Source organism: Homarus americanus, unplaced genomic scaffold (genome assembly GCF_018991925.1).
Source record: "Homarus americanus isolate GMGI-L3 unplaced genomic scaffold, GMGI_Hamer_2.0 scaffold4060, whole genome shotgun sequence".
Lineage (NCBI taxonomy): Eukaryota > Metazoa > Arthropoda > Malacostraca > Decapoda > Nephropidae > Homarus > Homarus americanus.
Genome location: NW_024746161.1, coordinates 6191247 through 6216114, shown reverse-complemented (window position 1 = coordinate 6216114; position 24868 = coordinate 6191247). Strand labels below are relative to the sequence as shown.

Below are 24868 nucleotides of genomic sequence, written 5' to 3'. Positions count from 1 at the left end.
ATAATAGCTGACAACCGTGATGATGGTGTGTGTTAATTGATTACTGTAATATTCCGAAGGTTTGTGTCGTTAATTGATGAAGTGTACAAATAAAGGCTATAATACTGAGAGTGAATTGCGTTTAACTTTGTTAGAAAGACAAGCACTGGTAACATGAAGAAGGATATAGAGGTTGAGAAGTTATAGGGAAATTACGGGAATATAATTAATTAATTGGTTATGTATGAATCAGAACAACAGCTTTAGGATAATGATGTAAAGAATGTGCTCTTACACCTTCTATGTACGAACAAATAGCTATTAATGTTATCATAATATATATATATATATATATATATATATATATATATATATATATATATATATATATATATATATATATATACTGTATATACAGTATATACATCTATACGATGGTAAACGATGCCTTCTATGTAACAGAACAAATTTAATTTCACCATATAGGTATTAATATCGATTAAATTGTAGCGAGAAAAACAAAAAGTTATCCCTAATTGATAAAAAGTATCAGTTGTTTATCTATTACACCATGGAAGCTACGAGGCAACACAAGGCGTCGTTATACTACGTAGTCGTGGTGCCACAACCACAGGCTGAGTGGGATACTGTAGGTATATCTCTTCCTACAGTATGGTATGGATATCTAAGAGCCAGTTGTTGTGTTTTAGGACAAGTGGATAGTGATATAGCAAACTCATACCGGAAATCGATTATATATTGCCTCTTCAATGGGGATTCTATTCCATGACTCAAGACGTTTCTGTAAATCCTCCGCCAACGTCCCCACAAACGCTGTACTTGAGGTGATAAAAAGTAATGGACAAAGGCGAAGGAGGCGTGGGGGTCTGGGAGTCCTGGACCTCCCAGTCAACCTTTGGGTCAATTGCAAAAAATAATAAAAATGGAGGGAAAACTATTATTTACCCAAAAGTTGAAGTAACTATTTTTAAAACTCAGCACTCACCTTGCTTGTATCAGCTTAGCCCTTTAATTTTCGCGCAGCCCTACCCTAGAAAAATTCCTGCAGGCGCTAAAGAGCTGCTCAATAATTTTCGGTTATAGAAGAGTCGGTCTAAGGCAAGGGTTGAATGGATGAAGGCGGCATCCACTGTGTATACAAGTTACCACAACCTCTCGTGAACAAAACCTGGTTACAGATAAATCTGCTGGATTAGTACTATTGTTTTATTTATGACGCACATTATAGGGGGACCAACTCATCAATACTCATATATCACACAATATACAAATTATATACAATGTAAAATTACAGTTTTACTGGACACTAAACATTATTAGCTAAGTATATGTTTGTCGGCTCTTCATTTTAATTTTAACTTGTAATTTTGCTTTGAATTATTTTCCTACATATGTGTACCTCACTTGGAAGTACTTCTCTGCAACTACTTTAATTTAAAAAAAATAAGTGATTTTCTAATGGATGAGGCTTATACATATGCTCCGATAAATTGGAAAATATTGCATTGGAAGTGTAGTGCACTAACACTGAGTAAACAAGTTCGTTACAATCTATTCTTGTTAATGTCATATCAAAAATTTTAACAACTGCTATCTCTTGTCTAGACACTTTTTCACAGCAAACACAGGTGTCTATGACATCAGCTGAAGGGAAAATCAGGCCCCCTTTGAATTTGAATTTAATCAAGGAATATATAAAGCCATCAGTATTGTCAGTTAAGGCATCAATACAAACTTCACAATGTAGATATGTTTTCAATTTATGTACAGTAAAGTCAGCACTAGTACGTTGTTGGAGCAGGGTTATAAATGGCCATCAATAGTAACGTATATATAATAATTATCATCGTCATGTGGGTAAATTACATGCTCTCGTTCATTATCTAGGACCCTATTTTTGCAAGGGTAGCGTTGATAGCGTTTGCATAGGGAGACAGATGCTAATGGTAGACTGTTTCCACCAAGTACATCTATTATATCATTATACACCAACATTTTTTTTTATATGCAGCGGTAACCTGCCTACACGTTGCGTTATTATTACAGCCTCCCCAAAAACAGTTCTATATGACCTTCAACTCATTTTTTATGTCACTAGAAAGTTTAAACCGGGATCAGGATATGCAACCAAATTTGTGGTAGGACTTCAACAAAGGAAGACCATCAACAAGCTTCAGTGACTTAATGTAGGTTTTAGTTTCTTTCCAGAACTGTGTAACTTCATTAGCATTCTTATCATGAATTGAACATTTATAGATAGTAGAACACAAATTTATTTAACTGGGTATATCAACGAATGTATTAAAACCTAAAATTAAATTATTAGTTGTTTCACGCTCCTTAAATTCATGAATCTGTTCAAGACAAAACTGTATAGATTTTGCGACAAATTCACTAAGTAACTGCGCTGCTAGCTTGATAATGATTTATTTTCTTGAATCGTGTAATATGTCCACTTTTCAGTTTATTGCCTATATGTAATCCATCACGCTTTTATAGTTTGTGCAACTGCTCAACAATTCCCATTTCATATATAGTAAACTACCCTGGCCATCATTAATGATTTTTTTTATTATAGGAAGAATTTTTGACAAGCTTTAACATATTACAAGCATCGAGATATACACTGACCGTGACTGATGCCCTGGCGCGGCGCTCCTCGCTCAGTGGGCGCACTTGTAGTGAATGCTGCCTCCTCCCATATTTTAGAATATATATATATATATATATATATATATATATATATATATATATATATATATATATATTTCTGAGAGCAAGTACTGTAAACTAAGAGAGAGAGAAATGAGCAAATCACAGTGACCCTGGGGCTGCATTCTCAAAGGTTTATAAGTGGGCATTCCTCTTAAACGATGATGTAAGAATGAACGTAACTGATAAACTTAAGACAATGTTCATAAAACGTTCAGAACTAGAGTTACCATGAAACTGATACTCTACCTTAACTATATACAGTACGTTGACTTCATATAATTTAGGGGATGATATCAAAGTAAATAACGTATTCTCATAAATCTTGTACTTAATTTTCTCTCCTAACTTTTGTCAGGTGAACATAATCATCTGGTAAAGTTATTTGACGTTATTTATTGATGTTCCTTATGCGTTTTAACTTAAGTCAACTAGTCGGTGGTACACTCTTAACATACAGTATTTAATAAAAAAAATTAATCGTTGCGTGAATCTTTGAGAGTCCAGGATGTGGCTAATATATAGAAAACACGTAAAGCTAGTTATATATTGCAATTACGGTAACTTCAAATTTTCCGTTATAGTTATGCTGTAATGCTAATGTAACCTATATAAATGTGAGGAGGTTAGATATTTTGAAGCAAATCGTCGAGTGAACTTTTTTTTATTATTAATATTTGTGTCATTCCATAAGATTTACGAGTATTCATGCAGAATAAAATATGTTGGAAGGTAGCTCTACTTCAGATTCATAACTAAACCTGTCGACAGGTATTACCAGTTTACAGTACAGTAAACTTCATTGCTAACCTTTACCTTTCAAAAATCAACACTCATTTGCACTTTTTTGATATCATTATTTGCTGATATACGTTTTCAGTCTCAGGTATCTTAGTTCGGTGATTTCATTATCACACAAACTTTAATCTACATAGACTTGGGACCTGTGAATGAGCGGGCAATTTTCAGGGATAAACAGGTGCATTACCTTATCTCCTGGGGAGGTCGATAATGTTCCCTCCTCAGACACCACCCAAGCAAGTTTAGGAGTGTCCACCTTGCCACACTCTAGATAATACACCTGTGCCTATCAGCCTGACCATTTCAAGACCAGTTGCAAGCTGTTATGTCTGATGCGTAGAGGCCACACTGACGAGCAAAGTCTCCTTATGTGTGACGACCACCTCCACGATATACCTGGGGCCCTGAGTGTTATTGGCTCAGGTTTCTCCTAGCTTCTTCCTAGGGCCTCCATGGTCGATGTATAAATGGAATAAGTTTCATTTAATGTCTGACGGCCATGCCTACAGTTTGTCAAGACTCTCCGGGTGGTATAAACTCCTCCTCTGCTCCACCTGTTCTTGTGGTATGATTCTCTTCCTTGGTATAGCTCTAATTGAAATGCACTTGTGTGTTTCTTCTTTTTCATTTACAGTAACATCCTGTCGACCGTTTATCGAAGGCCAGTATTCATACTACCAAATTTGTGTGTCAAAGGAGTAAATTTAGACAAAATATTAAGCTATTCAGTATACGTCAATATCATTACATATTAACTAAGGTAACGTTTTGAATCTTATGTATAAAAACGAGAATTGTTTCGCTTTTCGATTCCCAGCTTGATAAAGAAATTCCTGTCTCTAATTAGCCTCAAGTTCAATGTTTGTACTTTCTGAGTTGTTTGTGCGTCTGGTGTGTGTATATATATATATATATATATATATATATATATATATATATATATATATATATATATATATATATATATATATATATATATATATATATATATGCAAGTAAATCACTGTAGTTGCGCGTGATCCAGGTATATATGCTGATAACCACAAGGAAAGAAGAAAACACGAAGTTCCCAAGCGCTTTCGTGTAATTCACATCTTCAGGGGTGAGTACAGACTAAGGAGAAGTACAGAACAAGGTGTATATATAAGAACATAAGAACATAAGAAAATAAGGAGTCTGCAATAGGCCGGTTGGCCTGTGCATGGCAGCTCCTGTCGAGAGTTACTACCACTCTCTATCATCCATGAATCTATCTAGCCTCCTTTTGAAACTTTCCAGAGCTCCCGCACTTACTACAAAGTTGCTAAGCTTGTTCCACTCGTCCACCACCCTATTTGTAAACCAGTTTCTTCCTATCTCCCTCCAAAACCTAAACTTATCCAACTTGAATCCGTTGCTCCGAGTCGTATCCTGCTCGGATATTATAAGAACTTTATCTATATCCCCTTTATTGATTCCTTTCACCCACTTAAATACTTCTATCATATCTCCCCGCACTCTTCGTCTTTCTAGGGAACGCAAGTTAACTTTCTTTAACCTATCCTGATATGGAAGGTTTCTAAGTCCCGGAATCATTTTTGTCATTCTTCGCTGCACCGACTCTAGTGAATTTATATCCATTTTATAATAGGGGCACCAGAACTGAACCGCATAATCGAGGTGCGGCCTGACTAGCCCAAGATATACAGTAGTTGCAATAAGACCTCTGCACTCTTGTTACTTACACTTCTAGATATAAAACCCAATACTCTGTTTGCCTTATTTCGAACATTAACGCATTGTTTTCTAGGCCGTAGGTCCGGGCTTACAAGTACCCCTAGGTCTCTTTCACAAGTCGACTTCTCTAGGTTGATGTTGTTAAGGCTGTATACATTATCAGAATTTGTTCTTCCAATATTAAGTACGCTGCACTTGCTGGTGTTGAATTTTCTTTTGCCATTTTTCAGACCACCCCTGCAGTTTATTTAGATCCTCCTGTAATGCATTTGCATTCTGCCCTGAATTAATCTGCCGCCCTATTTTGGTGTCATCCGCAAACTTGCTTATGTCACTGCTGATCCCAGTATCTAGAGCGTTTATGTAGATTATGAACAAGAGTGGGCCTGGGGAACCCCACTGGTTACACGGCCCCACTCAGATTTAACACCATCTACGCTGACCCTGTGCGTTCTATCGGTGAGCCATGATTTTATCCAATTTAAAACTTTCCCCTCGATACCATGAGCCTTAATTTTTCTCAGAAGCCTCTGATGCGGTACTCTGTCAAATGCTTTGCTAAAGTCTAAGTAAATAACATCGTAATTTTCGTCATTATCTACTACCTCGAAGACTTTCCTAAAAAACGTCAGCAGAGGAGGGTGAGACCAGGTCCACAATGGTCAGGTATTAGGTAATGCCCCTACTAATCTTTAAAAAGCACCGCAACGGTGCCATTACTCAAATTCATGTTGACTGCTTCGGTGTGTTTAATGAGACTAGATTCTATAATGTTCCTACTGTCAATTGAATTACAAGGTAATATTGAGGAGGCATTATCCCAGTCAATGCAATGCTTTTTATCCCTCAGATGAACAAACAGAGCATTGGATTCCTGGCCTGTCCTAACACTATATTTATGTTGTTTAAGTCTAGTTACAAGATCTTTACCTGTCTGGCCTAAGTAAAACATATTACATTCCTTGCAAGGAACTTTATAAAGGCAACCAATTGTGTTGTTGGGGGAGTTCTTGATTAACATTTGTTTAACAGTGCATGAGTTTTTTTTAAATGCCACATTGATGTTCCAGGTTTTTAGTTGTAAAGGAATTTGAGAGAAATTTTTGTGAAATGGTAATACTAAGAGATTCTTATGGTCATGGGTGGGCTTGGGATCAGTTCTATCAAAAGATTTCTTAGTAATGTCCAGGCATTTGTCTATGAAAGATCTAGGGTATTTAAGGTTTGAGCCAATATTATAGATATATTTATATTCCTCATCAATGAATTCCGGGCTGCAAATTCTCAAAGCACGCAAAAACATTGTTGAAAATACTGACTGTTTGACTCTATTATGGTGGGCAGAATAATAATGAATGTATGAACACACATGAGTAGGTTTTCTATAAATACTGAACTTAAAGGTGTTACCTATTCTGTGTATCAGACAGTCTAGAAATGGCAATTTACAGTCATGCTCTAATTCCACAGTGAATTTGATCGAGGGGGCTAAGCTATTAAGTTGTGGCAGGAAAGCTTTTAGGTCCTCATTACTTGGCCAGGGACATAATACATCATCTATATATCTAAACCAGACTGCTGAAGGTGGTAAAATATTACTTAATAGTTTCTTTTCAAAGAATTCCATATATAGGTTGCTTAATACAGGTGAGAGTGGATTACCCATTGCCATACTAAATTTTTGAGCATAATATTCTCCATATATATATATATATATATATATATATATATATATATATATATATATATATATATATTGTATATATATATATATATATATAGCTTTCGTCTTTATTCAAGACATCTTGAATAAAGACGAAAGCTAAGGTGCTCGGTTGCTTCCCTTTTCCTGTGTGATTTTATCAAGATATATATATATATATATATATATATATATATATATATATATATATATATATATGTATATGCATATATTTCCCCACAGCCCAATAAAGTATATTTAGATATATATATATACTGTATATATATATATATATATATATATATATATATATATATATAAATATATATATATATATATATATATATATATATGTTATTATTATATATATATAGTATATATATATATATATATATATATATTTGTATATATATATATATATATATATATATATATATATATATATATATATATATATATATATATATATATATATATATATCACTGTAACTGGCTCCGTTGAGGTCAGTAATAAGTAAGTACAAATTACTTGTTCTCAGAATATCGTAAAGGCTTATAAATTTACCCTTGTTATTTTCAACAAACTGCCAATAGCCATAACCACTAAAAAAAAGTATAAATCCGTATATTTAGTGTACATATAAAGCATTTATTTCTTATTCTTCACGGCATACACTAGTATGGTGTTGCTAGCTTTAAAAACATCATTTATATGGTCACTAAGATTAACAAGTCAGTGGCAACAATTCCTCAACACCTTTCCTGGAGCAGATGGCGCGGTAGCCTTGTGCAGCGTCCCAGGGCTGACGGGCGCCGTAGCACATTTTGATGAAGGGCTCCGGATGAACCAGTGGGTAGCACCTGGACCGAACTCCCAGTAGTGCGTGACACTGAACCTTCTTTTGTAGTGAGATGTTGGCAGGGTTGACGGGAGAGATGGCGGGAGTTTGGCAGTGTTGGTCCTCCTGCCATGATGACACCAACTCCTGGAGACTTGGAGCCCTGATACCAGAAGGCATCAGCCAATCATTTCCCACTTCACCATCGTAAGTACCCAGGAGACCCGCCAGGCGGCCGAAGGTCCAGCCAGACACGTTCACTGATACCACACGTTCTTCACGGAACACTCGGACTGTTATGAAGGGTGACGTCATATTGACTTCACGGGGCGTCTTCTGAATGGTGACATCACCCTGAGTTTGTTGTAAGCTGCTCACCTCTTGTCCGCCGACGTCAACACGGAAGTCCGGCTTAATGGTGACGGTAGTTGTGCGAGTAGATAAGGTGATCTGTGGTGGGGCTGAGGGTTGTGGATGGGCCATGGTAAGCTTGTTGGAGGCGTAGGCAGCCAGCACCACCTTACACGGTGAACGAGGTACACGGAGAACAGCGCCGTCAAAGGTGAGGATCTCTGTGTCACCAACAACCATGGCTGTGCGGTTATAAGGGGGCAGCAAGTCTGAGAGACGACTGGGAAGCCAAGTGTAGTATACCCATAAGAAGTGATCGACATAAGCAGGGAGGTAGGAGAGCTGTGACGATATTAGCTTATCAAAACACGTGAGGAGGTTTGATGACAATTCATTTACCGCCTGAGTCAAGGAATATGCCGGATATGTCAGCGGAATGTTTACTTGTAAATGATTGGCATCGATTTGAACTTGAACTGTAAGATAGTTGATAAAAAATCGAGCAATTTCGTTCCTCAGATTTGTAATGTTTCTTCTTCCCTGAAAAGGAAAAAAGATTTTTAATAAAGTTCGAAGAATCGTAACACAAATTTTACATTATTGAAGCTACGCATGGTCATTATGTACATTACAGTATAAGTAAAGTCTTTTTAGAATAATACTGAAACCGGAAACTAAATACAGGAACAGAAGTTATGTTTGTATAATTACTTACTAAGTCTAGGTACTTATTGATCCATTGGATGGCATCTTGAACAAACAGAATCTTCACAATATTTTCGCGCATTTTGTCAATATCTTGTTGGAGTGTGTACTTCACCTTGGCCACCACCTGTGTGATGGCCTCGTACTCCTCCTGGTGCTGCTCCCTCATGGCGTCCATGTCCATCTTTATCATCCTGAAGATCCTCGTTTGTTCCAGTTGTTCCATCAGGCGACGCACTGGCTGTGGCATCTCGCCGTTCTCCACCCAATGGGCAGCATTTTTCATAACTAGAGAAAATTTACATAACCCTGAAGTGAAATGTATTTATGGGACTTCATGACAAAAAAAATCACAGTAGATAATAATACAACATACTTCGCACAGATAAATAATTTTATGCGACATAGTGATCAGGACACTGGTCGTAGCGAGACTCTAGTTTTGACTCACGGGGAAGGGGGAATCGTGGAACTCTGCGCAGTTTCCCTTCCTATATTACTGCAGGATGGTTCATAACTGGGGAACAAGACGTATCCGTAATGCTGATGCCAACGAGTATTTTTCCTGCTTAATATTTTTTCATTATAATGTCATATATTTCTCAATAACATTATTCTATTACATTTTACACATTAATACTATTTAATTTATACACAACAAATTATTCTTAGTCAATCACTGTGCATAAATCATCAATAACTGGCCAATTAAAGCAAATCTGATAACCTTCCCATGCAGTGTTACCAGATCACCTGCCTCATATCATGCAGGTGGGTTGGGCCGAACTTCTGGTGTTGACGGTTCTGTACATTGAGACTTGAAATTCAACTTAATATATTTAGTTTCTTCCAGCTAATGAAATACTACTTGTCTGGTCTCAACTCCTTAGTGACATATTACTGGGCCTTAAGTTTTATTGTGTTAAATCACTTAAGTGTTAAAGAAAACATCATCTGAGTGAATGTTTACCCTCCCGGTGAACCATTACCATGGCAGGATAAAAACATCGAACTATTAACGCTGTTACTGTAAACTCTTGTGATCACTGTTGGAGACTGTCTAGTGTCATCATTTTATTTAACCTTTGAAAAACTATTACCATGATAGCTATTAATTAATAGCGGAGCGATTTGTACCAAAGAATTATCATGTGGACCATATCACACGTTGATTAAACATATTAAGTTTGGTGCACATCCGTTATCGAATATTTTAGGGACACAGACAGACTGGCAGACAAGAACCAAAAAAATAATACCCGGCCCCGCAGTTACTGGCTGACAAATAATGTTCATAAGTTATAATTTCATTCAACTTGATAACAGGTTCCAGAGTACAATTACCTCTTGCCACCGAATGAGCGAGGAGCTGAAACTCGTGGTAACCAGAGTGGACCAGGTTGGAGATAGCACTGGAGTAGTGATGCTGCAGCTGAGCCACGTGCGAGAGGGCGAGGTTGTAGTCACTCGCCAAGCCTTCCATCCGCCCCCCACCAAGCAGAGATCCTACCTTCTCATACCGGGGGATAAGTCCATCAGCAACCAGATCTTTGTATATTAGAATCAACTCCTTCTTGATGTCTTCAATGACCACACGTAAATGGTTATCTGATGAAGTGGGGCCTTGTGGGAGGTCGTCTGCCACCGCTTTCTGGTACACCTGCCTCACCCACGCTGCACACCACCTCCACACACGTAGCCCCTCCGTTGACGCTGCTGACTGTGAACGACGAAAAACAGTGAATTCAGACAGTCTTACTCCTGATGTTTACACATCATTTCAACACTTTTTATTCACCAACTTGTATTATATTTTCACACAGTATCAAAGTCTCTGTATCAAATAATAATGATGCTCATAGTAAGACGAAAATAATTGACAAATAAATAAAATACAAACTATTCAATTAAAACAACGCCTTTGTAATAACTAACCTTCAGCTGACTGACATCATCCCTCTGTGCTGCCATGTCGAGAGTAAAAAGTGAAGGGGAGGTCAGCATCACGCGGACCATGACTGGGCTCTTCTTCCTCCCGCTCTCAACCTCAGATACACTTCCCTCAACCTTCCTCCAACTTTGGTTTCCCATCTTGAAGACATAAATCTTCTCACTGCCATGTTTGTTGACAATAAGCTCAATGAAGGCTGGTCTACACAGTCTTGAGTGAATGTCATAAGTACCGAGGACAGAAGTGAGTGCCACGGCCTTGATCTTGACGCCGGTACACTCAGGAACTTGCTCTGGCTCCATCACTCCAGCTATGTCCACCACGGGGCCTTCCTCGGTCACCACGCGGAAAGCTGCTGTTGCATCCTTATCAGTGACTCGGTCGTACTTGGCCGACATTTGGAAGGATACTGGTGAAGAGGGAGACTTCTGGAACTTGAGGTCAAAGCCAACCGTATGGGGAGCATAGGCCGTCACTATGATGAACTTAGGGCTCACCTTCAGGCTCTATAATACAGGGTACATCATGGATATTTTTCCAGCAAACAAAGACATTTTATTCCTTCGTGAAATGTTAAAAAAAAATCAGCTCACTTCCTCTTTCACTGATAAGTCTGATTTAAAGTAAAATTAATATAAACACTATTGTGTGTCATTATTATTTCTTATGAAACTTTATCTTAAAATTATAGAAATTATTCAATAAATAATTCAATTTTCCTTTAAGTAAAAACTTAACATTAAGCTGAGTTATACTTACCCTGGAGGTGAAGTGAACCACAGTCTTAACACTATCATCTGATATTCTGGTTGACTCAACAGTAGCCAATAACCTGTTCGCTGCGTCCGGGAACACATCTAGTTCGATCTTGCCCTGGAACTCATGGTCTTCTTCTGTTGATTGAATATCGACCGTCAAACTCTTATTTAGACTGGGATGGACAAAACGACCCTCTATCCTGTAGTTTTGTTTTGTGCCGTTAACTACTGAGAGATTCCTCCTGGCCGCCAACTCATATTTGGCATCACTCTCATGTCTTTTAGGATAAAATATGATACTGATCTCTGATGGGGAATACTTGGCTTTTGCCTCTATGGTGCGGGTAGGAGACTGAAGGAGGAGGTTATGGCTGCCTGGTGTTGGTTCCTGGTAAGTGACGTGATAAGTCCCTCTTCCCCTGGTTGTGTTTGTTGAACCTTCATTGGCAATCAATTGATGAATCATCTTTAAGGTATCATCAACGACTATCGTGTTTACCCCACAGTCTAAAGATTTAATTCCGCCTGCAGGATATAACAACAAATCCCAATTGAATATGGTGCGAGGAGCCTCCTGCCCCTCCCTGCACCTGCTGGTGAAGGTGTTCTCTTGGTTAGATGTATCGAAATCAACCACTAGCGGCTTCTCCAGCGATGGGTCAATGAGGTTCAACTGATTTGGAAATAAAGAATATATATATATATATATATATATATATATATATATATATATATATATATATATATATATATATATATATATATATATATATATATATATATAAAATATATATATATATATATATATATATATATATATATATATATATATATATATATATATATATATATATATATATATAGGTAATATCCACTTTATATGTATTTTGTATCCAGAAAACCCAAAGAAAATAGTCAATATTTACCTTTAAGTAAACTTCACGTTTCTCAGGTGTGCTTAGGTGCTTAGCCTCCGTACTTATATTGATCTGTTGGCCTCCAGGTAATATGAAGTTCAAATGAGAATCAAATTTGTAACTGAATAGACTCCCAAGCTTTTCCAATGTCAAGACGTTAGTCAAATTGTAGTTCCTATTCTCTAAGGTCTTGTAATGTACGGAGGTGTCTAATATTGTTAGAGAGCCTCGAGGAGTAACACTGCAGCTCACGCCCAGGACGACAGTTTTCTGAGACGGTGTAGTAACAACCACGTTGAATTTATTCATTCCGTAGAACAGTGATCTACCACTGGCTACACTAACTTCTGCCTCATAGCTGTAATTCATACTCCTGTATGTTCCACTTCCGCTGCAAAGGGACGGGAGTGTTTAGATAATATATTGAACATGTGATATAAAGGTTCATAAAGTAACTAAAAAACACTTGAATTATGAATACAACAATTAGATTCTCTCAAGATATTTCTAATACTACTTTTCTTTTTCTCAAATGTAACGATTCAGTTACCAGGAGATGAGTTATGCTCTATAATTTCTTGGTGCCTGTAAAATATATTCTGAACTTTCAATGACTACAGTCACATAACATCACTGAGGCATGACTTACGAGAGCGACGCTTGTGTGGGGTTGGAGACGTTAGTGACCACCTTGGCGTCATAACTCAACTTCTTACTGGAGTCCAAATCGGCGTCCCAGTACACCTCACCCGTCACTCTCTTTTCCTTTGTATAGAGTTTCGTGAAAAATTTAACTCTTCTCGTCCGTGATGTATCTGATGGTAACAGAGTGTTCAGGTTAAGATGAACAATCTTGTCTGTGTCAACATGGAGGTGGTGTTGGTCAGCTGTGGGAGGGGTCTCGATAGTGATGTTAAATTCAGTATCGAATACAGATTTGTGCTGGTTCTTTAGTTCAAAGGAAAATTGCCACTTGTTTCTTGCTAAGATGATGGTATTGGAGATTCTGTGAGGGCCGCCGGTGAGGCCATCGACTCTAATATGAGCCTGGAGCTGCACAATGGCGTGGTTGACCATAGCCAGGAGGGACCCATCCACCTGCACCACTATCTGCTCCCCGTGCTTGAGTGCTGCCACTACCGAATACCTGTATGGCTCCTGAACCTCCAGGCGGCTCTCAAACTTGATGGCTTTTATGTATTCAGGAATATCTAGCTGTAAACAGTGTAAGATATTATAAACTTTTATATGAGTGTGATCGATAGAGTGGACATAAATGTTACTCGTTAGTGTGCTTATTATTTTATGGTGACATTAGAAAGATAATCATATTACATTATGATAGAGGCTTTAACTGGTAAAACACACACACACACACACAGTATCTCCCCCTCCGCCTTCCACTAAGTTCTCACCTGGAATTTAACATTGTGCTGCTGGCCTGAGAGACCCACACTAGTGTCTAGGTCGAATATCTTGGTGTCGTCTCCTAAGCTCACCATTTGCACGGACACCCCCGCCTTGGCTTGCCCGTACAACACGTCGCATGAGGCCTTGTACCCCTCACTACCCATCTTAACTGAGTCAGAAAAAGTTTTGTCTAACGTTTAATAAAGTAAAACCTATATATTGAACATCTGAACAATGTAATTTACCAACGTTTGGTCTTATGGATAAATATTAATTGTTCTCGGGTGTCTGTGTTTAGTTTATATAATTCGAGTGGTGTTTTACTTTCCACTGAATTATCGTAAATTATTCCTCTCATTGTGTTTGTTGGGAGAGAAGTTATTATAACCATGATAAATGTGTGTGTGTGTGTGTGTGTGTGCGTGTGTGCATATTTATGTAATTCCCTGTGTGTGTATTACAAGAAAGTGACATGAGCCTGTCTTCGTGTGTAAGCTCTTATAGCTCTTATAACTCCTTTTACGTTAACCTCTGACATAGTTCCCTAAAATTAACAATGAACAGAGAAAGTGAAATGAGTACAATAAAGTTAGGTTTACGTCCACAGAACTGTCTCGACTGACAGCCTGAGTGACTTACACACCAATAACTGTACCTTTAGCCTCTCTTGGGCCGCGAGGGGAAAATATTTAGTCCACTTATGAACGAAATACGACAGGGAACTTTACCTGTGATAATGGTGCTGATGGCGGCGTCGTTACCTCTCACTATGTGTGTGGCTTTAGCTGAGACAAGATCTTGGTTTTTATACGTTATCTTAAAGGCAGATTTGCGTATAGCTGTCACGCCTGACTCCCCTCTCTGAAGGATTAAGGTGACTTTCCAACCTCCAAGGCCAGTTTGGAATTCAAACTTGCGTATTCTTGTTAGTAGAGGCAGGCGGTAGTACCTGAGGTTGCTTAGATCTACCCCGCCTGTAAGTAGATATAGACTTTCATAAACGAAGAGTACTAAGCTGTGGTAACATTTAACAGAGAGGGATTAGTTTAAACATCGAAAATACGTTTTATACGATGTTACTTATTACAGGCAAATGTTTCAAGTGAGAATTAAACTTACCCTCAAAATCCACGCTAACGTAATGCCTGAGAGCATTCTTTGTTCTGAACAAAATATCCAGCGAAGTTTCAGGATCATTAACTTTCATCCCAAACCTGCCCTCGATAACTTGTGATTCAGGATAAAAATTCCTGTTTCTACTAATGTACATCTTTACATCATGTTCTTGGGTATCTGGTGATGATCTTGTCGTATAATCTATTTTCATCCCCCGGGATACTTCCGTCTGACTAGACCTGTAATTTAGAAAGGCTTCGACGCTCTTGTGGTCTTCTCTGTTGACGATGGTGGTCCAGACCCTGGCGCTGGTGGAAGAAGTTCCAGCTGAAGCGGAGACCAAGAAGCTGCCATCTTGCTCAGTGTAGGAAAGAGTTGCTACTGCTTCTCTGTGTGTACTGGATCCAAATGTTCCTACTTTTAGCGTTATCATTTTGCTGCCCCTCTTGCTCTGAATATCAGCATTCATAAGGAACCCTTTCATGGCTGCCTCGGTCTTCTGAATATAAAGTTTAACGGATGACGGAGCTCCTAGAGGAAACATGTTACTGCGAAATACATCTGGGACGTCGAAGTCATAGCAAAACCTGAGACCTAACATGGGCTCAAGACTGCTGATGCACGACTGACGTTTGACTCTAATATCCCGCGCAGATGGTGGAGTGATCTTAGTGTCTGGTTGACCTGTGATGCCCTTCACGAGGTAAATTTCACTCTCTACTTCAATAATTTCCATTTTTTCAGGCAGATCTACCTGAATTTCCACCTCTCTACTGTTCTTATTTCTTATGCTTAATGAAATGCCATTATTACTTGAGGCAGTGCTGTTCATCTCGACACCAATTCGTCCAAGGTAACAGTCAAATCCGATGAAACCCGTAGCTTGGAGAGAGTAAGCCATCTTCAGTGTGCTGTTGACATTTTTGAGGTAGAAAATATCAAGGAGGTTTGGGTTAGAGACCACTTTGAACCCCACAACAGCAGTTCCCTCCAACTTCAGCTTAACGGGTGTTCCTTGGATGGTGGGCAGGACGTAGTCAATAGAGATTTGAGATGTGCGTGTGAGGTCTAAGTCTAGATTCGTCATTCTTAAGATAATTTCTTCATAAAAAGAGGAAAGCGACTCTACTACTTTCTTTACATTAATATCCTTCAGTTTTCCTGTTAAGGATGCAAAACTTATGTCTTGACCCATAATACGTGCAAAAAAATCGACTCGAGGAACTTCAGATTCTTCTCTACCGTAAAGCGTATTCAAGAAGTCGGTGACTGTCGAGACGTCAATAGATTTCTTTTTTCTATCAGGATTAATTACATTATTCCTGGTGTTACCTTCATTTTGTTGTAGTAATGAGGTTATATACCTGAATATTTTCCCAAGAGCAGCGTCGTGCAGGTAACCTTCAGGTCCAAACACCTCCTCGATGACAGGTTCTAGACCCTCAAGTCGGGCACCAACCTCGCCTATGTTCATCGAGATTCCCTCTAAGGCGGCAGTGAAGTTGAAGTCAACGGAGCGAGGCACAAAGGACCCAGGGACGTAGATGATGTTGGACTCAACGCCAGCACCAACACCGAGAGACGGGGCGAAGTAGGACATGTCTATGTTGCGGGAATATTTCCTGAAGTCTGTTTCAAAATCTCTAGGAAGGTTGACATTTGATAGGAGGTACCGAAGGTTCTCTCTCTCTGGAGTGATGGACTGTTGTGTGTTCAGCAGGTGACTCAGGATAAACCCACGAACTGAAATATAAAATCAAATTAAAATCTTAATTGTTATCCTTAAGCTGAAGCGTAATATTATTTCATACGAGTGAAAAAAATTATAAGAGGTATCATTTGGTTTTTGAAACTCTAAATTTCATGAACTAACACACGCACACACATATACAAGCGCGCGCACACACACACGCACACACACACAAACACTATTATTTTTTATAACAATCATGTATATAAATAAAATATAAACTATGCTCATGCCTAAACAACATCAATACCGAACTAACTTATCCTTACCTAACTTCACTGTAATTACTGTAATTACAATTCAGATTCAGTACAGATGTAAAGGATGTCTTAAATGTAACAAAAGTAAGAACAAATTAAAGCCATATTGACGTAATGATGAATACAGGGAGATGGATGATCCCGACTGGAGACATAAGTGAAGAGAAAGATAAAAATACTGGAAAAAAAAAAGATTATTGGGATGAGATTATAAAGAAAAGTAAAGATCATCAGACTGTGTTTGAGGAAAAATAACAAAAGAGAGATGGGGAGAAGATGTAACAAACCAATACAACTATAGAGAGAAAATAAAGATCAGAGGTGAAAAGGGAACTTAAATTTAGGTTAACATTTCTGAATAGAGAAGTTGTGGCAGTGATGAGTAAAATATGAACACGGTTTTGTGAGCGTTAGTAGCGCTAAGTAGAATGTTTTTAATACTGTACAGAAGCAGGGATGTCTGGTGAAATATATAACGTGAGCACAAGGGTGACCTCCATAGAATTTGTATTATAAGATAAGAGTGTAAAGTTTTATTGAGATGATTTAAAGTGAATAAAAGGTTAAATACAGATTGAGTTACCGGAATATCTAAATAAATTTGAAAGAAAAATGGACTAAGGGAGGACTCTCTGCCTGGGGAATTTTAAGTGCTAACGTTTGGGAGGTTCAAAGAAATTTTTAAACAAATTTTGTGGATTTTGAAAAAAAAGCAATTTCATAGGCCAGGAAAATAACCTACAGATGTCGCTGGAAAATAAACATTAATGAAGGATATATTAGAAGTCTTTAAACGAAATCTTCACTAGTAACAGGAGACAGCAGTGTTGGTAATTAGTGAACTTAACTGGTTGGTTCAGGGTTAGATAAGGAATAAGATCAATTTCTTTCCATAGTTAACATAATATTTCTTCAATTCAGAATACTTAATGAGAAAAGTTGATGGAGTAAAGGGCAAAGATAAAGTCATACAGAGTACTCGGTATACAGATGATACTGGTGTTGGTGTAGATAGTGAAAAGCCATTGCAAAAACTGGTCAACACATTAATGAGAAAAGGTAAAGAAAGTGATTAGTGTTCTTGCTGTAAATGCTTAAGTAATAATTATTTCCAAATTTGAAAATCCATGAATAAAACTAATTATGTTAGGCAACGGTGCACTTAAACCGGGTGAAAAACTGTATGTATTTGGGAAGTAACAAATTATACTGGCAAATGTGAGATAGAGAAATATAAAAACTGGCCAGGTAATATATTTCTTATTTTTCATGGAGGCTTGTGAAAAAGAAACATTAATAATAGTTTGAGGAAAAGGTTTCTGGCTTGTTACATAGGACAGAAGCGTGGAGACTTACAGCAGACATCAGCTGGAGGTTAGAGGCCTTCAAAATGTGGGACTATGGGAGAATGTTAGTGATAAGCTATAATGATAAAAACTGAATCAACGAAAAAAATATTGGGAATTTATAGTATAAGATATTAATTGGTAACAAAATAGGTAAGGTAGTCATAGTAAGGCAGAGGACTTAAAAAGATAATTACATGAAATTAAAAGATCAGCGAGGATTGGTAAAGACATCCTGAGAACGTTTGGTGAGGAGGGCCGTAGTTGTCAACCCCCAAAGGTAAGGACGGTACTACAACATGTCTGTACAGGCAATTGGGAGATATTTTTACCTTGATTATTATTTTCCTCTGAAATCTTCATAACAATGTTGTTTACATCTTCCTCTTGAACACAAGGTATTGACACTAGATAAGATGTAATACGAACCTCAGTTTCCTGGACAGGATCAAGAGCGATGTTCACAAGTTGGTCAGTTGTCTGTTGGGGGAAAATGTTAACTGCTAGACTTGTTAAATGAAGAGTGTTTGTGAATTATCATGAATAATATGTGAAAGACTTGTCGTTTTTTAACAATAGATCATATAAGGTGTCTTTGCTTACCGGACGATGGCATTTTGCCTGTCTGAAGGCCTGGGCGGCAGCCACTCTGATGTTGGTCTTGACGTTCTCCGTCTTCAAGCACCTTAAGGTTGAACTGATCACACTGGGTGTCATCACGCCCATGTTACCCAGCACCTTAAGAGTTGTTAAGGCAGCTTCTTGAGTCTCACTGTCGCTAGAGGGAGAACACTGCTGATGGAGTTTTTTACCCAAGACCTCGACAAGATTTCTAGTTGGTGCTTCATCATGACACTGAGTATTGTGTCGGCAATAATTTTTTACCATAGTTGCAGCAGCTAACATAACCGAAGGTGAAAGTTCGGAGGACACAAACAATGGTTTCAAGGCTTCCATGGCATGGATACATGGGCGGGGTTGAAGATAGAAGGCAGCAGTGTAAAGTGCAGCGCGACCTACTGTAGCCCGGCCACTCACCAGCTCATCCACCATAACCTTTACAGCACCAGACTCGTGGATGAAGGAAACAGCGTCCAGGAAGAGGCTCTCGAGTTTGCTGTGGTCTTGGCAGTAACGTCCGGCACGAATTTTGTCCAATGTTTGTTTCACAGCTTCCTCAGGTACACGACGCAGGAGCTGCACAGCCTTGGCCACCAGAGCAGCAGCATCACGCTCAACAAAATCATTAGTCTTCTCACAGATCTGAGTCATGGTTTGATCCAACTCGGCTACCATGGACGGGTCCTTGTTGAGCGTATGGTAGCTATACCGGAGACTCTTGCGGACCAGACTACCTTGAGGGATGGCAGGTGGTTGTTGGCTGGATAGTGAGACGTATCGCAGTGTGGACTCCTGTTTGGCTTCAACATACTTATAGGCACCATAGCTGGGACGGACCACGTTCTTATCCTCACAGATGATGGAAGAGTAGATTCCATTGGTAATCTCTTGTTTACATAGAGACTTGGACTCTTCCAGTGGGAGAGGACCTTTGAGCCAAGGGACCTGGGTCTCGGCAGGGGTGGGGTAACGTTCCTTGCACAAGCGGTGATTCTTCTCCTTCTTCACAATAACCTTGTCTCCTTCTCTCTCTACCTCGTAGTGCGTTGGGCACTTTCCTACCACGTCCGTCTGTTTGGAAATTTAATGCACGTATGAGTTAAATCGGCAAAACAGTTTTCAGATACAATTACCAGTGCTGTGATTGTTTTCCAATTTTATAAGTTTTGAAGTCAAAGAGAATTGGATTAGCAGTGTTAAGGGAGTTACAATTACAACACCAAAATTAAGTTTTGGATGGAATTGAAAGTTGAGGCAAAGGAGATCGTTGGTCGTTTCCAAACTGTCCTGACAGGAAGACAGTGAAGACACAACCACACAAAAAATGGTAAACTTGAAGGTTGTACTATAAAAATGTATTTTCTAAAGAAGTAAAAATAAAAAGTGAGCATATTGTCAAACACGTGATGTCAGGACCTGTAGTTCACTTGAAGACAGAACCTATGGCTAAGTTAATTAACCCTTCAGTATTATACAACTTCATAAAACTAATCTTATCATTAACTTAAAATAATATAGTTTTTTTTTCAAGCTTGAATTCTATTTGAGGCCCAAGTTGTGTGAGACAAGACTTTAATGTATTGCGTATTAAATATTGTGTTACCTCTGTCAAATTCATTCCGGACGCGGTAGAGGAAAGCGATGGAAGTGAGTTCTGGAAGGCTGAGGCGATGCCCTTCTTGATGTTGATGGACCAGACGTCGTCTTCAGGATGAGTACACACGTGCTGAACCCGGCCGTCGGTCAGGGCCACCACCAGCGGGTACTTCTCCAGCAGACGATCAGCGGTGCTACCTAGAGAAGGCAGAAATGACTTGTGCAGGTCCGCGGGATGAGAAGGTTCTGGTGGTTTAGAATCTTTTAACAAAACAAAAGTATTCCATTGGCTACTTACGGTATCTTATAAGGAGACTCATGTTGGAACTTTCAATCAGGTGTTGTGCGTTTTGAGGAAAGTTTTTGTATATTTAGTTTTCCAGTTCATATAATTGTACGTTTTATGAGGTCGAGTAGATAATATCTTATTTTCAATCTCATTCTCAGCTGAAATTCAATAAAATTACCTAAAACTTTGTACAGAGATGTCTTACTGCAACCCTTTTATTGTATTTTTGACCATTTTTAAGGGGTCAAAGGTCACCAACAAGTTATGCGGGGGTGAATGAGGGAGTCAGTCATCTCGTGATTGTTGACCTCTTTAATACTACTCTGTCTTCTTATTATGTCACCTTTTATTCTTCTATTGCACTACTCACTATCATTTCCTTACGACCCACCAACACAAAATTGAGGGAAGTAAGAGAAGAGTGGACTGTTGGGGAGCCTTGGAAACAAACCAGTGAACCTTAGGACAAGAGTTGAACGTTTTGCCCACTTAGCCCGGGAAAAAGTACAGTTAACAAGATATATATTTTTTTTGTGACATTTGGAGAGTAAACGAAAAATATGAATGAATTTGGGGATACACATGTTAGGAATAAAGTCCTTACTATTGAATGAGGGAAAGGTGAATGGCATGGAGGGAATATGAATAGTAATAAAACAAGAGGAATGAATATGACGGTAGGGAGAGTGATAAATGAGAGTAAAGGAGCGTGTGAACCGTGATTTAAGAATAAGCTTCATTTCCCTGCAGCACATGAGTAAAATTAAGCTTTACTTCCCTGCAGTGCTAAGAAGAAGGGTGTTTTATTTCCCTGCAATACATCCATAAAAATAAGCTTAATTTTCTTGCAGCACCATCAATAAAGATAAGCATCACCCCTTTGCAGTACTAATAAAAACACTCCTCACCTGACACACCGTCCACTATGGGTTCCTTCATGTAGATGGCCACGTCACATGGACCGAGCCACGATAATTCAACTTGTGAGGACCAGTTAGTCTCTGACACTCCACCGTCCACTCCCTTCAACGCCACTTGAGTCTTGCCGGAGTAGGCGTAGGAGTAGGTCTTCCCCGGGAGGTAGTCGAGTTTTGGGGAGCCTGTGACGGGGCATTCGGTGGAGCACTTAGGTGTGTCACTTGTACTCGACGACGCTGAAGGAGAGACAGACATATAAGGTAAAGATTTATGAGAAGTTGTTGTGTTTTGTATTGTGTAGAGATATGATTAACAAGTTTGTTTTCTATTTCAGGTCACCTTTGATTACAACGAGAGGGTATGTGGTAATCATTTACCTGAGTCTAGGTTTAAAAGAATCTACTTAAGTCGAGGAAAAGCGAAAAATACGATAATATCTTGAGATTTTGTAACAAACTGTAATAATTCTCTGATGGAGAACATAACTTATATAAAAAAGTTCACAAGAACATCAAGATGTATTGTGTAATTATTTTTGTGAAAATAATAACAAATTTCCTTTTTGTGTTCTGTACGTATCGTTTGTATCTAAATTTGTATCTCTGAGCGCGCGCGCACGTGTGTGTGTGTGTGCGTGAGTGTGTGTGTGTGTGTAATAATAATAATAATAATAATAATAATAATAATAATAATAATAACGGTTTATTGAAAGAGCTTGGCAGCCAGAAGGCTGAAAATATATAGTTACATATTTGGGGAATGGGTTTCGAATTACAAATAATATACAAGTAACATAAGTGATACAAATAAGATATATAATAACTAGATGGGGAAAAGCTCAAACTACAGTGCATTTCAACATAGTGACAGTGCAAGAAGTAGTATTTACTGGGAGTCAATACACTGGTTTATTACAAGTTATTGATAATTTCTACAATGGTTGGGACTGGGCTGTTCTTATAGCGATCAGTTCGTGCACGTATGGGCTGGATGCGGTTGTGGTGTCGAACAGCAATTCTCGGGCTAGGGATCTCAGGTGGTAGTAGGAGCCGGTGTCGAGGATGGTGTAGAAGCTTCTTACCAAATTTGCAGATGAGGTCGTGGTGATGGTCAGTGAGAGTCGAAAGGGTCAGTGTGTTGAGCGCTTCTTGATATGTGGAGTAGGAAGGGGAGAGAATAATCTTGCATGCCCTCTTTTGCACTTTTTCTAGGTGTTTACGTTGTGTGGCATTTAGGGAGGAAGACCAGGTAGGGGAGGCATAGGTGAGCTTGGGAAGTATGAATGTTGTGTAAACACTGAGGAGCTCGGGTGCAGGAACTCCGAGGGACTTGAGTCGGCGGAGGAGGTGGAGACGGAAACTGGAGGATTTGACAACTTCACTGACGTGTGGTTTCCAATTTAGTTTGTTGTCTATGGTGACGCCGAGGAGCTTCGTGTGTGTGTGTGTATGTATGAGTTTATGTTTGTGTGTGTGTGTGTGTGTGTGTGTATGTGTGTGTGTGTGTGTGTGTGTGTGTCGTCTCAGTTATGTATACATCTACAGCTTTAATGAAGCCCCTCATAATTAAGTACACATGTCCGCACTCTGACTCCTGGACGGTAAGAGCTGCAGTGTTTATATTGATTACATACATTCATCACGACGACCGTAAGAGACCAAACATTATGGTCATTGTTTTGAAAGCGGCGCTACCAAGGCTTGAGTTGATACTTACCCGAATATACAGTTTGGTGTGGCTCATCCTCCTAGAGTGTATCAAATGTCAATGTACGAGAAATCACTTCACAACTCATTCCCAGGGTGCAGGCTGCCGTAACTTCTTCAAAGATTTTTTAACATGAAGTTACGTATTATTAATGGCTTAAGTCCATCACGTTTACTAAAAGTGTATTGAAATGAAACTTAGTGTACAGGAGAGGAGGAGAGACGGAGACTAACGGAAGTAATGGTGAATATTAGGTCCCTCCCTCCTTCCCTTTCTCTCTCTCTCCCTCCTTTCCTAACGCCCTCCTTTCCTCCCTCCCTCTCCCTGAAGAAGGATGGACAAAGAAAGGGCCATCATCATGATTGCCAGGTCATTACTCAAGATGGTTCACGTTAATTAGAAGTATTCAGAATGTACCGTAAATATCACGAAGGGCATAAAAGAACCTGTCACTAAGGGCATGCAAGAACCTGCCACTAAGGGCATATAAGAACCTGCCACTAAGGGCATATAAGAACCTGCCACTAAGGGCATACAAGAACCTGCCATGAAGGGCATATAAGAACCTGCCACTAAGGGCATATAAGAACCTGTCACTAAGGGCACACTATAACCTGCCACTAAGGGCATACAAGAACCTGTCACTAAGGGCATACAAGAACCTGTTAGTACCGTCAGAAGATACAAGACACAACGCTAAGCCGTAAACCGGTGAATATTAGAAGTTGTGTAAGTACTGCATTACTGTTTACCTGTACAGTTACTGAGTTGTGGTCATATAAACACAAATGTTAGAGGGAACTAATGAGTGGGACTCACCTGCACCAGCACCCACCACAAGGCCGAGGACAAGGAGAGCTGCGGTGGTGATCATGGCGACACAACTGCGACACCACGACTGTGCTCCACCTCTCGTTGTTCCCAGCTTGTATACCCGCTGTCCCCTCCCTCCAACCTCTTGCTAGTTGAGACTGAATAAAAGGAAATTCTTCTCTTCTGAACAGTAAAACTCAGAATAATTAGACTACTTATACATATTAAAGGGGGTATATCCTAAGAGACCATGCTTGATATAGCACCCTTGTGTTCTAGATCAAGGGTGAAGCATGATGCTTCAACATAACCTAGATGAAAAAGCAGATATGACCATTTTCCATAAGCCGTACTCCGGATTCTTTTAAACTCAATATCTTACAAATTATACGTGAGACATTATACAAGGAAAGCTCTGTATATCGAAAAGCAATTAGGTGTTACATTCTTAATAAACTATCTCCACTAACCCCTTCACTAGTGGACGACTCATTAATATTTTGTTTGCTTAACGATAGGCTACACGTTAATGTTTCCTATAACTGCACAATAACGAGAAATGTTGTCCTCAGGAATTGTTCTTATTCTTT

At 38.9% G+C, this 24868-nt stretch overlaps 1 protein-coding gene across 1 annotated transcript; it reads right to left on the bottom strand.

The window, feature by feature from the left end:
- Nucleotides 1–7656: 7656 nt before the first annotated feature.
- Nucleotides 7657–24339, bottom strand: LOC121878971 (vitellogenin-like). The gene is made up of 15 exons (XM_042385421.1): nt 24281–24339; nt 21742–21978; nt 20559–20745; nt 18938–20026; nt 18667–18814; nt 14982–16721; nt 14591–14836; nt 13868–14031; nt 13102–13667; nt 12462–12843; nt 11537–11923; nt 10762–11283; nt 10171–10546; nt 8790–9114; nt 7657–8635 (listed from the first exon to the last, which is right to left on the bottom strand). The coding sequence occupies exons 1-15, from the start codon at nt 24337–24339 to the stop codon at nt 7657–7659; spliced, it is 7407 nt and encodes a 2468-aa protein (XP_042241355.1).
- Nucleotides 24340–24868: the final 529 nt, after the last annotated feature.